Here is a 14,221-nt window from a genome sequence, read left to right as displayed (position 1 = left end):
TAAGAAGCTAGAGAACGATGGTTAGGCATTGCTAAATTCTTCTCTTCAACAACGTTTGCTCTTGACGCATCCTTAACGCCTAGGATGTGGTGCCTTTGGTATATACATCAAAAGAATAATAATACCCTTTTGGAAATAAAAGTACCTGTATTACTCACACTTTGCTTCGTTTTTGAACTTGTATAATTTACGATATGCTAGACTGACAAGCAAGCATACAAAATCTTGAAGTATTAAAAAAATTTCTATGCTCGTAAAGGTGAAAACGTAGGAGCTGGGAAACAAATCTTCTCGCTTTTACGATCAGAATACTCATCTTCTAATATATGATAGTTCAAGTGTTCTCAACCTGGGAATTTTCCCTTTGGGAAGAATTTCATGATTTCAGGGGTAATGCGATCAACCTTTTATTAAACTGTTCGGTATTTATGCTGATTACAAGAAACTTACTTTTATTCAATCGTTTTCTTATATTCAGTTATTATTATTTAGTTCTTTCGATATTTATCAATATTTTCTATACTTTTTGTTGTTTAATTAATAAACACATTAAAAATATTCTAAATCTTAATAAATACATACGCAATTTTCTGGTTTTTTAAAAGAGGGGGAGGAACATCTAGCAGTGGTGAAAGGGGTGTAAGGGGCAAAAAAGTCTGAGAGACTACTGTGAGCAAACATTAGACATTATTTCAGATTAAATTCTTTATTTCCAAACAATTAATATCTGATTGCAACAGATTTAAAGCATTGATAAATTTATGGATGATAGTTGAGTTATTGGTAAAACGTTTTCGATACAACTGGGATCACAAATATTTCTTTTAATTAAAATGGAAGGAAGGAAATCTTGTTACATTAATTTATCAGACTTTAAATAGGCTTGTAATGACGTTTCTTGGTAGGAGTTTTTATAACGGTGCTTTTGATCTTGGAACAGCCTTTCATTACATATTCAAAAGAACTTTTTAAATTTATCAGCTTTGCCGGTAGAACTGTGGTAGTTGCGTCTGGTAGAGGATTAAGTAGATGTATTTTGTCCTCTCTCTTAAGCTTTTTCTTTATAAATTTGTTTCTTTCTTTTGCTTCTATAAAATCTAAATCCTCTTTTGATGAAGCTTCATGCAAAGGAATCTCAGCGAAGTTCCTGTCTCTGAAATAAAAATACATAATAGGCTTAGTTTCCCGTTATACCGTCATTCTTTCACCTAAACAAGAAAAAAGGTTCCATAAAACACCTCATATTTCCCCACAGAAAAACCACGCTACTTTGTAATGTTTGAATATGTATTCAAATAGACGTAACAAAGAAAATGCACACAAATATACGGAGCGAAACAAAAACAGTCTTCCTTTCAGAATAGAGTAAAAATGACGTGAAACCCTAGAAAGCGCATAGAATAAGGAAAATTACAGTTTGAAAATAGGTTATCTAAACGAAAAATCTAATAACTCAGCAAATTTTGCTTTCTGGGCATCCTGTTTTTCATCCTGTTAACTACATAGCATTTCCACTTTGTGTAATATGCATTTGTTTCCAAAGCTTCTGCCCTTAATTGTACAGATGTAGATACCGGATTGAAATTCCAGCTCAAGTCCTTCTCTCTGCAGATAGATACTTATTAATCTACCTTACTGGATTTAGCTGCTACCATCGAATAAGGATAAGAATTCTATGATGTTTCTAGATGGGCTGAATGATTTGATCAGCACTTAAACCAATTACCTTAACGAGTTCGGTTGGTGGATCCGATAGAGCTGGCATTCGATCGATTTGACTTGACTGATTGATTTGATTTGAATTGACTGAAACTAATTATGAACTATTTTGAATCACTTATAGCAGCCGACTAGCACTAATGGCCGAGTGATTAAACCGCTGAGTACTGTTAGTTGGACTAGACTTCAAATCCTGTGGAGTGGGTTAGCTTTATGGGTATTTATTGGAGCTTTTCGCATGTGTACTGTGAATACAAACCAGTTTGTCTTAAAACTTTCTTCTCAAAGGCATCCTACCTTAGGCAGACAATCCTCGTGTACTTCACCGTATTCAAATAACCTAATCTGAATCAGTGACCTTACAGATAATGGGATCAAATTGGTGGCTTTGTTAAATATGACAGCTCGATGATTTAACTTAAGTTATTTCATATTAGTTCTAATCAGATCCGTCCTTCACACTTTTCCTTTTTTACATGTGACAGAAAACATCAACAGGTTAAAAATAGCTTCTTTCTATCGTAAAATATTCTATATCGACCAATCAAGTTATTGATAACACTGCAACGATTTCTGTTAAAAGAACAGATTTCGAAATGAATGGATGCCTAAAGTTTCCGATAGATCTATGTAGTTTCGAAGGTCTTCGTTGCAATCAGAATTCCGTGCAGAAAATATAATAAGTATATTAAAAGCATCATTGCTCTAAATACATCCAAAGCAGACTCCTGATGTGCATTTACTCTTTGTGCGTTGCCGAAGATTTTAAAAAATTATATTTGCTTCTGTTTGTTAGTAGAGATGTGAAAATATAGCGAAACTACGCAATTTCCGCTCTACAATTCGATACCTACTTCGCTTTCTTTTTCCCCCTTAAATGTTAAATAAGTTTTAAAATAAAACTATGTTTAACATCTTAGTTGAATGAATGTATTACTGTTTTTATATAAATAGCTGACAGATAGCCATGTATAAATTAAATCAAAAACGAGGTGCTCAGTTACGTATGTTAGAATTTTACTTTTTGTTACAGAATGGCTAATTAAAGTGAACGTTTTATTTTAAGATCATTTTATCTTTCATGAAGCTAATACAAGAACTCGAGTTAGGAAAACTCAAGAATAAGTATCGCTTATTCTATCATTCTGAGGATTGTGAAAGTTTTATTTATTTTTCTTGATTAATAATTAGCAGTTGATGTTTAAATTGATAAGATAGGAAATATCAACTTTAACCGTATGATGTTTTAATTGATAGATAAGAAATATCAACTTTAAAATTTTCCTTTTTAAAAAAATTCAAATTAGCTACAAGAAATGATATACGCTCATGGCTGCTGCTTCCGGTGAATCTGTTCAGCAAGAATATCTTTGTCATTTTGTTGCTGACCATATTTTAAATTACAGTTTGTGAAGGTCACAATAGTCGGTACAGTGGTTAGTGATGATGGCTGCCGTATCAATGAGTAATCCCGAAAAAGACTTGAATACTGTTAAGTATATAGTGTCTTTTGGCATGGGGACACTCAAAATACACGGCGAGCTGAGAATCCTCTGGCGCGGTTTGGTGGTAGAGAAGGAAGGAGATCCTAAGATTACTCCTGAGATGGATTCTCTCTCGAAATTGGAATTAAGCTAGGTAAAGTCGTACTGTGACCTATAAGGTGCTGAAAGCCTTTGCCAACGACAGATGTAGTCCTGCGCTTATTGCCGTGATAAAATTCATGGACTTATTCTAATGTTGCTGTCAGACAAGTGAGATAAGTCACAAAAGTAGGTTGTGTACGAGGATTTTAGTTGTGCCGCTATAAATTTAAGGGAATTTTACTTAACTTACTGGAGAAGGTGCAAACAGAAGACCAAGCAGAAGTCATCTGCAAGTCATGAATATTTACCGGTGTATTGCCAGTTCATCAAATAGCAATGTATATTTTAATTTGTAGAACTTTAGCTTATACATTAAGATGAATAGTAATGAATTTTATTTGTATTTTATTTTCTGTCCACGTGTCATTATAAAATTTAACTTAAATCTCTTTTGAATTTTATTGAAGGCGACAACTTGCTAGATGGTAAAAACTAGTTGAAATGTAATCATAAAAAGTTAGAACAGAAGAGAAAACGTTAAAAAATTGCATTTATAACTTATATTCATTATTTTTAACTTAAAACTTTCATCTTTTAATAATTGAACTAACATGAATTTCTGAAAAGTACAAAGAGTTCTAATATAGTATGGCTCGTAGCTGGGAAAGTGTCCCGTAGATTTAGTGCGAAAAATAAATGAGTAAATTATTAAACCAACAAGCTCATGAAACTATTAAAGTAATAATGTGACGATTATTTTAAGACTTACTAAATTACTTAATTTAAACATTATCCTATCTTCTTTTTTATTCATTCCACGTATAGTTGCTCAGACCAGGTTATGCAAATTTAAGCACCTGCCAGAGAGTTTGTAAGTTAGCGAGGTTAATCTGCAACGTATGCCTTGTTGAGCGACGAACTGTCTTACAGTGAGTAGTACCGATCTGTTTCGAAAGCAAATGCCTAATTGTTGCGAGTGTTATTGTTGCTGTGTTGTGACTTATCTCACTTGTCTGACAGTAACATCAGAACGAACTCACGAAATTCATCGTGGAAAGAACAGCAAGATTGCACCTGTCGTTGGCAAGAGCCTTGAGCATCATACAGGTGACAGTACGACTTCGCTTAGTTCCGCCCCGCAAAGTCACTATACAGTTACAAATACCCATGCCTTCTCCAGGATTCGAACCCGGGCCCTTTGCTACCGCAGTAGGCTTACCGTCTGGGTGGCAATGTTACAATTATTTCGATAAGTAATTGTCTTTCTATTTGTAAATTCTCCTTTTAGCTGTAATCAAAGATAAACAAATAAAATCATCGAATTTTAGTCTGTCATTGTGTAGGTTAACAGCAATCACTACGATAACTCATCGATGTTTAAGAAGTAACAGTATCCCATTAAGATAAAATAATACGCCGAACAGGTATTAATTTAGAAGCCAAACAACAAAAATAGCCTGTAAAAGTTTTCAAATAGAACGCTTAACTAGTCCTGTGAAAATCTAAATATAACGCTGATTTTTGTTGTTTGACTTCTAAGTTATCCCATTAGTAAACTAATTTTTTAAATACTTTAAATATAATTACAATAATACTGTCAACAGCAACTCATATATATTAGTAAGGCTGAAAGGTGAAGGTTGTTGGCTGTTCAGATAGAAGAAGGGTTATGAAATTGGTATCTATAAATCAGATAATGAAACCTTGAACACAAGAGCCTGAAAGTAATTCCCAAACATAAAACATATCAATAAGAAACGGACTGAATTATATCATTCAATTCTAATAGTAGTTCATGCAACTAAATTAATCTATGTAGATCTAAAGCACTCTTTCTTTTCTTTTTTTTTTCTTTTTTTTTTTTTTCTTTTTTTTTTTTTTTTTTGTGTGTGTGTGTGTGTGTGTGCGTGTGTGTAATAAACTGCATAATGATATATGGTAATAATTTCAATTTGATTTATTATTCTCAATAGTGTTCTGTGTGTCATCGTACGGCTTTCTGAAGCAAACATTTTATAATTAACTACAAAAAACATTTTAAAAAAAACCTATTTTCTTCCATTTCCCAACTGCAAGAACACTGGTTCTTTATTAGTCAAGTACTTTTAATGTTTGCTGAAATACTGAGCAAAAACTGGAAATTGAGGTATCTTTATTTTTGTCATTCATACAAATAAAATAATAAACGAAAAAAATTCCATTACTTAAAAGCGATAGTTTTTCATCTCAAAAATTCAATTAGTTTGCACTTTCAATTTTTATTAATCTCTTTAACAGTCTTTCTTTTAATTTGAATTTTATTTTTTTTACTATATTCAAAAAGAAACGTTGTGAAAATTAGTCATATGCTCTCATAAACATTAGTAAGGCATTATGTTTTCCTCTTGGCGTAGTTGCAAAAATAGAATTTCTATTTTTGAAAAAATGGAATACGGATAGACAAAACCCGATCTGTGGAAATGAAAAAACCATTGGCTTGGGAAAAGGAGCATTAAATAAATAGGACAGTGTCAAAGGAAATCAAATATTTTTTTTTTAATTACAAATATTCGTTATTCGTTTTGAAATGAATGAAAAGCTTTTTTATTCTCAAACCGGAGTCATGGTAAGATCTTGGAAAATTACTGTATTTAATTTTTTTTCTCTCGATTTCATTGATGTTATGTGTCTGATATATTGAATGTGGTTTACAAACTAAGTAACATACAACAATAAAGTTTTTACTTCCTCTTTGCCACACGAATGAAAATTTGCAAATTTAAGAGTACTACTTCTGTAAATTCAGTTTTGATACGGATATATTTTATCACACAAGAAATTTTTGATGCAGAAATATGCATAAATTCACACCGATTTTAATAATTACAAACTAACAACATCATGCAAATCGCTAAAAGGAATAATTTTTAAAAAAATCTGAAAGTTTTCAGATTTTGCATTATGCCCAAAGGGGCGTTTCTTTAATGTTTTGTGGGCTACCTTTATTTATTAAATATCATGTTAAAACATAAAATTCAACAACAATATCGCAAAATAATTTTAAAATGAGCAAAGCTTTAGAATTTGCGATACGCAGTTTTTTCGTACAGTGTTGCCAATACTCACTTTTAAATCATTGAGTTTGCTAATCAAAAATTCGTTAAGTGTTACGAAATATGAAATCAATAATAAAACAAATTTGAAATTCCAAATTTGGGCTTCCAGATGACCATATTCGGTAGAAGAGTACGTTATTCAAAATTTGATGGCTCTAGGTACCGCTGTTTTATCCCAATGAGATAAACATACATACATTTATGAAGATTCTTCATTATTTAATTTCTTTAAATATAACACAGAGCGATAATATTTGTTGGCAACAATTTGAAATGTGAACCGACATTCATAGTGAACCAACGCAAAATGCCAACACGAAATTAATAGTCCTTCAGGCCCTCTTTTGAGTTATAAAAGTTGGAAATATACGTGTTTGTTATGCGTTTAGAAATATTAAGAAGATTGTTTGTGGCATCACCGTATAAAGTAATTTCAAGTTACCGCGAGATGATGGTGTGGCGATGAAAAATAAATATCAAAACTTTTTCTATAGTTTAATGTTAAATGTAAATGCTAATTGTAAAGTACGAGATGTGTACCCGAATTAAGTTATGCATCACTGCAAATAAATTTTATATTTTCGACACCATCTTAGCGAAAAATGGAACTTTGATCTGTATTTTCCAGTATTACATTCTGCAAAACATTTAAGCTGAAAATTAATTTTCTCGGAAGTCACACCGAAATCTTCCAGGGAAATTTTATCACCTATCTTTCATCAGTGTCATAAATTTCCTTGTTAAAGGACTCACTACGCTTATTATTGACTACTTAGAAGTTTGAAAAAAATTAATTAACCGTGTTCGTAAAAGTCCTTGAGTGGTTTTTGTTTTCATAACTGTTAATAGTAGATTTGCACGTATAAATATGCTTTAAATAGAACAATTCTTCTTTTAGTATTTTTAAGATTTTAAAAATTTTAGTGATTGTAAAAATTGCGAAATTCAACTGTTTATGCAGTTTTCGATACCTCTAATAATATTTAGAAAATTTTATACCCATTCTAAATGATAAAACACAGAACAAGACAAAAACTTTCTGAAAGCTTTCAGATTTTACACTAAGCCCAAAGGGAGTTTTTTAATGTTTTATATGTTACCTTTTTTTATTAAATATCATGTTCTTCGTACTTAAACCATAAAATTCAATTCAACAGCAATATCATAAAATAATTTTAAATTGAGCATTCCGATACACAGTCTCGCGCGCATAAGATATCCCACCCCGTACCGTGTTGCCACTACTCGCCTGGAAATCGTTGAGTTAAATCAAAAATTTGTTAAAGTGTTACAAAATATGAAATTGATAAAAAATAAATTCCAAATTAGGGTTTCCAGATGCCCATATTCGGTTACGTTATTCAAAATTCGATTGCTCTAAGTACCGTTGTTTTATCACAATACGAGAAACATATATGCAATGTATTTATGCATATTCTTCATTATTTAATTTCTTTATATAATAGCTGTTTTGAGTTAAGTTCTCTTGAACGTTTGAGTAGTAAAAAGATAACTATTGTGAGATATTGTAATATTGCACGAATATCTGAGGAAATTTAATCATATTTGTTGTGATAATAATAAATTTTGTTCATTTTTCATCGGACTTGTGCATTCGATTCAAACGAACCCGTAACGAATAATAAATATAACACTTGGCGATAATATTTGGTGGCAATAATTTGAAAAGTGAAACGGATATTTAAAGTTACGTTAGTTAAGCATGTCTCGTAAGTTAGTCGGAAGGATTTGAAAACAGAAAAACACTCAAATTGGCTCAAATCTAAAATCGCCCTGCCAAGCCTGATAGCGAGAACAACGCAACGCAATAGATTAATTACTCTCAAGAGAGCTAACTAGCAATGTGGACTTCAGCAAGCAGAACACACTCTAATTCTACCATCTAAAATCTTTCTTTAAATATTATCACTTTTCTACCTCATTTGAGTAAGAGCGAACTAGAAATTAGCATTCTGGTAGGAAAATGGAAAGCAAGAAAGTCAGAAAAGCTAATTAACATAATGTTGCGTGCGTACGGGTTCGTTTGAATCGAATGCACAAGTCCGATGAAAAATGAACAAAATTTATTATTATCACAACAAATATGATTAAATTTCCTCTGATATTCGTGCAATATTACAATATCTCACAATAGTTATCTTTTTACTACTCAAACGTTCAAGAGAACTTAACTCAAAACAGCTAAAGAAAGCTAATCCGCGAATTCGCTACAGTCAACAAGAACAGTTTTCTAAGCAACTCTTAAAACAACAAAAAAACTAACTAACTAACTGAATTGAAATCGAAATCGAGTCAATGGCTAGGCGGCAATTAGTAGCCAACCGCTACTTTAACCATCTCTGTTGGTAAATTGCCCTAAGGGGTTGGTACCTAAGTTTTTAATTAAGGCGATTTACGCCACGCCAACTAGGCGAAACTTGTCAAATTTTGTGAAATGTAGGTGGAGTGGACGGAGATGATTGGCAGGAGCCTGTCACGTGGGTGGTCACCCACCCAAGAAGTTCAGACTCCGAGCAAAGCAGCTTACGCGTGCAATGAGAAATATTGGATATATTAATAATTATCAAGTTTTGAAACAGGTTATCCAGATTGGAATAATTAAACTAATATCGCGATCTAAATGAAGACAAATGGCACAACTAACTGCAACAGATTAGCTAAACAAAATATTCAAATTCATCCTTGCTTTAAAACACAGATTGGACAGTGGTAGTCACGTGGGGGTCACCCTCCCGTGAACTGTCCACAGCCAATGCATCCTGAAATAGTAGATATCACAATTCAGTGAAGTCTTGGTCTGAGAAATTAAACACTTAAGTTCTTGTACAACACTGAGGCACATGAGTTAATGAAACTATACACTATGTCCATATAGGGACGGCGGTATTTGAGCGAAGTAGCAAATGGTGAAAAACATTTTACACTAGCAACAAATAATCAGAGCTTTGAAGATCCAGGTACACGGATCATGTCCATAAGTCCACAATATTACAAAGTCTCTGATATAACAATAAGAAGATTACGAAAATGACAAATATAAGATCAGTTCTTTGAAGATCCAGGTACACGGATCATGTCCATAAGTCTATAAAGTTTCAAAGACACTGGTAAAATGACACAATGAAGATAAAATAAAGATAATAGTACTATGTACAATATATACGCATTTCACCATTTGCTCTTGGGCGCTTTGCTGCAATTTCTATAGTAGGATCATAATTTATCAGATCACGGATATGTTCGCATTGAGAAAATTCTATTTTAGCATAGAAATTGTGGCTCCTAACTGAATTGAGAGGTTTTCCTCCTTTTTATAAGATTTTAAATCGCGCGCGAGAAATTTCTGGAATTTTCTCGAAAGTAAAAAAGAGATATTTATTTATTAAATTTTAAATGCACGTGCTCTTGTATTTTTAACTTTCCGGCTTAGCTTTCCTTTAATATTCGTCAGGCGCTGCACTGCACGGGGAATAAAACATTTTAATTTATAATTCAACTAACATTAGCTATTTAAATACCAAATCCGTAACAATAAAATAACTGTTCATAAAAATAGATGAATAAATAGATAAATACTGTGCAAGTAATTTCAAATGTAGCGAAAGGAATCAGCGGTGTTAAAACACTTTCAAAATATAATTAATTTTCTTTAAACGAAATAATTATGCATTATATTAAATCAAATACTGATGTGGAAAGCAAAATACAGCAAAGAGATATATCGAAAACAAGGTAATAAACTGAGTTTTGAGACTTTTGCTTTACCATGAATTTCCTGTATGTAATTACAATTAACTTAAAACCGAAACAAAAATTGAATCAGAAGTACAGTATAGAATAACCTCACACGAAAAAATAAATGTACTTTTAGTTACTAAATCTTCAATACACTTGCATATAGAGAGAATTTAAACTGCATTCCGCAAAAATTCTTACAGATCATTTATATTCATTGGCATCAATATTCATTGACATCAATATTCATTGACATCAATTATATTCATTGGCATATTCGAGTGGCATCAACTAAAAATTGTGGACTATAATAAAATACTGAATTCGTCTCTTTAATGAGCAACCATGGATAAGAGAAAGCAAATTATAACAAAACCTTTGTTCACTAATGTGATTTGATGCTTTAAATATATCTTGAAGTACATAAAAGGAAATATATTTAGTAGACGTAGTATGAAGTATATATAAATAAATACATTTAGTAGAAGTAGTATAAAGTATATATAAGTAAATATATTTAGCAGAAGTAGTATGAAGTATAAATATATTTAGTAGACGTAGTATGAAGTATATATAAGTAAATATATTTTCTTTTAATGTTAGAATTAAGACATAACAGGTAAATTACTATGTCTTTTTAATTTTAAAAATTACTTTTAGCAATTATATAAATATCTTATTTTAAAGAACATTAGTCATTTGTTTCAAAGGTAAATTTTAAAAGTAGGACCAATCAGCGTGGAAAAGTGTTTCAAAGGTCATTTAAAATTCCTCTTTGCAATTACCATCTTGCAAAAACGAAAACTTTATTATTTTCCTATTTAAAATTCCAATTATTTATCTCCTACTACTACGCTATTTTTAATTAATCTTAGTTTTCCATTTTAGAAATATGGACATTCCATTTATAATACCGGGTATATAATCATGATATATAATCTTGCATTATATATTACCAAGTGACAGTAAGTTTGTTCAGTCTACAGAACCATTTTCATCAGTCTGATAGAAATTAATGATCTCACTTGAAAGGAACATCATTAAGATTTTACTTCCCTTCGAGTATATACTTTCCGCGGTTCCATTATTTCTGTTAGCAACCAAACAACATCATTAATTTAATCCATTTCCTATAAATTTCAAGAATTCAATTAAACAAGGCTCGCCATTTAAATTGAATGACGTACCCACATCAAACAGAATTCCATCATTAATTTAATCCATTTTAATGAATATGTCATTTATGTTATATAAAGTATGGAACGTTTCAACACTTAAAGCTTAAAACAGTAAGGATTTCGAGTGATCGAAATTTCGGCCATTTTATATTACCACTGCAATTTTAGATGCTTTGTAATAACACTTACATCTTCAAATCTTTCATCTCATAAAGTTTTGTTTCGCTTAAGATTTCAAAGAAAGTCGCAATCAAAGTACATGAATAAATCATGAATCAAAGTATGAAATGAATCAAAGTACATGAATCTCATAAAGTTTTGTTTCGATTAAGATTTCAAAGAAAGTCGCAATCAAAGTACATGAAAACATTGATGTAGACTAGTGATTCTTCAAACTCTGTTCAGCGGTATCCCAGGAGCCGAACCCCAGGATTCAGCGAGTCAAAGTATAATTTCGAAGAAAAAATTATAAAGCACTTACTCAAGTTGGCTAGTGCTTGTTAACAAAAAATTACAAAGATACATTTAGTTATAGATTAATTTTAAAACTTAACATGTGGTCACCATATGTCATATGAATCACGTGAAATACTTCGCAAAACTAAACAGTTTTCTAATGGAAAATGAATTGAATTTAAACGACAGTGTTAACAATTATACAATGGAGCACCTTTTTCAATTGAAGAAAACTATAAGAGAATATTTATTTCCCAGAAGGAAAGTCTAAGTATAGCTTGATAAACAATTCTGTTCGTGTACTCTGAAAATTCAAAAGGCTTGTTAGTGACAGAAGGGAAACTACTTATAACAACAGATTTGACGTTAAAATCAAACTTTTAGCAAGAACAGTGCCTAAATGTTTAGTTGTAGATTAAACTTGAATACCTAGCTATAAACATTTTAGCATCATTCGGAACAATTTATTTTACTTAAAAACCTTTCTCAGCGTATGTGGCAACAAAAGCAAAATATTCAAGTAAATTAAATGTAGAATATGAAATGCAATTGCAGATAATATCAACAGAGCTAGACTTAGACAATCTGTGCAAAAAATCTGATGTGTACACCACACGACTTCCTTGTACAGATTATTAAATTATGTGCATTTTTTTTTCATTTCATTTAACTTTATTGGATTGACTTAAATCTACTTCGTCGATAACGCATAAACCACAATACAAGAAATGCACTCTTTAAAATTAACTATATTTCTTTACCATAGCGACAATTCGCGCTAAGTTCACTTAACAGCGTTACATTTCGTCCATATTATAACTCAGAAGGCACATAAATTGATATCATTTGAAGAATTATCTAATCGTTGCCACATGTTCTATTCAAATACTGTAATAAATGTAAAACGATGTGTAAAAGAAATTAAGCGAACAAAACAAAATAGAAACACTTTTCCCCAGATGATTCAGTATTTCTCATTCAATTAATTCAGTTCTCACTTCCCGACAAGGCAAAAATACATAAAAGCTCCAAATACCTATATTAAATTTACGAAGTATATCTTAAACACTTATTTCCTCGAATAAATTCCAGAATGGCTTAAGCATGATTTAATTCGCAATAATAAAAGAAGGCGTTATCTGTGTTGTTGCGAAGCTCAGTTTCTCTAGATTGGCAACAAATCCGTTACTTTCCAGAGTTTCAAATGTAAACAAACATGTCCGCCATCGCAAAAATAATTAGGCTTAGCTGCACTTAAACAACTTTTAAATTGTTGATAACCCCACAAATATTGCGTTTAAATTTATTAAAAGCATAAAAACCTTAACCGGAAGGTAAGAACAACATAATTCAATCATTTTTAAAGGAAAAAATGCACAACTTACAACATATAAGAATAAAGAAACTGAGCTCACTGAGCCGAGTGAGAGGATATATATATATATTTATATACTTTTGGTGCAGCCGATGTCAAACAAAATAGGAGGTGCACATCTACATGTTATAGCAGTCCTATGTACAAAATTTCAACGTTCTGAGGCTATTTGTTTTTGAGTTATACAAGATACGTACAGACGCCGCGAAACATTCTCTTCAGAATTCATTTTAAATCAGATTTATAATTTTCTTTGGGGGAAAAGAGTCTTTTATTCTGTCCTTACGTACAGATGTTACACAAAAACTTCGTTAAATTGCATTCGATAGCGGTCAAATGGATATTTTCGTTGAAATATGATGCCTGAAACTTTTCGCGATTACAATACTTCCTTTTTACTTTGTACAAGGAAGCAAACATGCAAGCACACTGCTGTTACTAAATATTAGGAAAGAGTGCGTGACACCTATAGCACGATTTATATAAATGAGTAAATTTCATTAATTTTATATTAAAATGTTTTAATAAAAATACTTTTGTAGATGTCTTTACATAAAGTATTTATAACACGCTGACCTACTTTAACTATTATTTTAAGATATATTTTCTAAGGGTGGGATGGGGTTTCCCCCAAAAAACACAGCTTTAAAGTTTCCGTGAGTTGATAAAGTTTGAAAACTATTGATATAGATTCATACCATACTATGATACAAGGTTTATCAGTACAGGCGTGACAAACTTTCAGGAGAGCTAGACTACACCTAGATGATAGAGAATCACATAGGAATACATGGTTGGAAACGCTTTCTTGGCGCGGTAGTGACGACAGAAATGTCAAGAAAGAAAGGACACGAACGGGGTGAGACAGCATGTTTATTACTCGGAGTTCAAGAAAAATAAACAACATGAAAGGACAACGATAATCGTCAAAGAAGGTGTTCAAAATTACGACTGGGACCGCGCTGCAGGAACCGTGTGTGATGCATCCTCCATTCGTGATGCAGAACTTCCGTGCGCCAGAGAAGTGGGGACTGCGTAATTTCGAACACCTTCTTT

The 14,221-nt window shown here is 31.8% G+C and overlaps 2 protein-coding genes across 4 annotated transcripts in view; one reads left to right on the top strand and one right to left on the bottom strand.

Annotated features, from left to right (window-relative positions):
- LOC118196133 (major facilitator superfamily domain-containing protein 12-like) overlaps positions 1 to 14,221 on the top strand; it is a 207,559-nt gene that overhangs the window by 32,478 nt on the left and 160,860 nt on the right. The window lies entirely within an intron of this gene.
- The window catches only part of LOC146995362 (uncharacterized), a 46,648-nt gene that overhangs the window by 23,813 nt on the left and 8,614 nt on the right, over positions 1 to 14,221 (bottom strand). The window contains exon 2 of one of the 2 annotated variants that reach the window (XM_085823512.1): positions 697 to 1,153. The exons of the other annotated variant lie outside the window; for it this stretch is intronic. Coding sequence (XP_085679638.1) covers positions 874 to 1,153 — 280 coding nt within the window. The 3' untranslated portion in view covers positions 697 to 873. Of the gene's footprint in view, positions 1 to 696; positions 1,154 to 14,221 lie in introns of those variants that run through there. 2 annotated transcript variants of the gene reach the window in all.

This window comes from Stegodyphus dumicola, chromosome 9 (genome assembly GCF_044657685.1).
Source record: "Stegodyphus dumicola isolate Sdum_Otavi_A_Nest chromosome 9, ASM4465768v1".
NCBI classification, from domain to species: domain Eukaryota; kingdom Metazoa; phylum Arthropoda; class Arachnida; order Araneae; family Eresidae; genus Stegodyphus; species Stegodyphus dumicola.
Note: the sequence above shows the minus strand (reverse complement) of the source record. Positions and strands in the feature narration are given on the sequence as shown.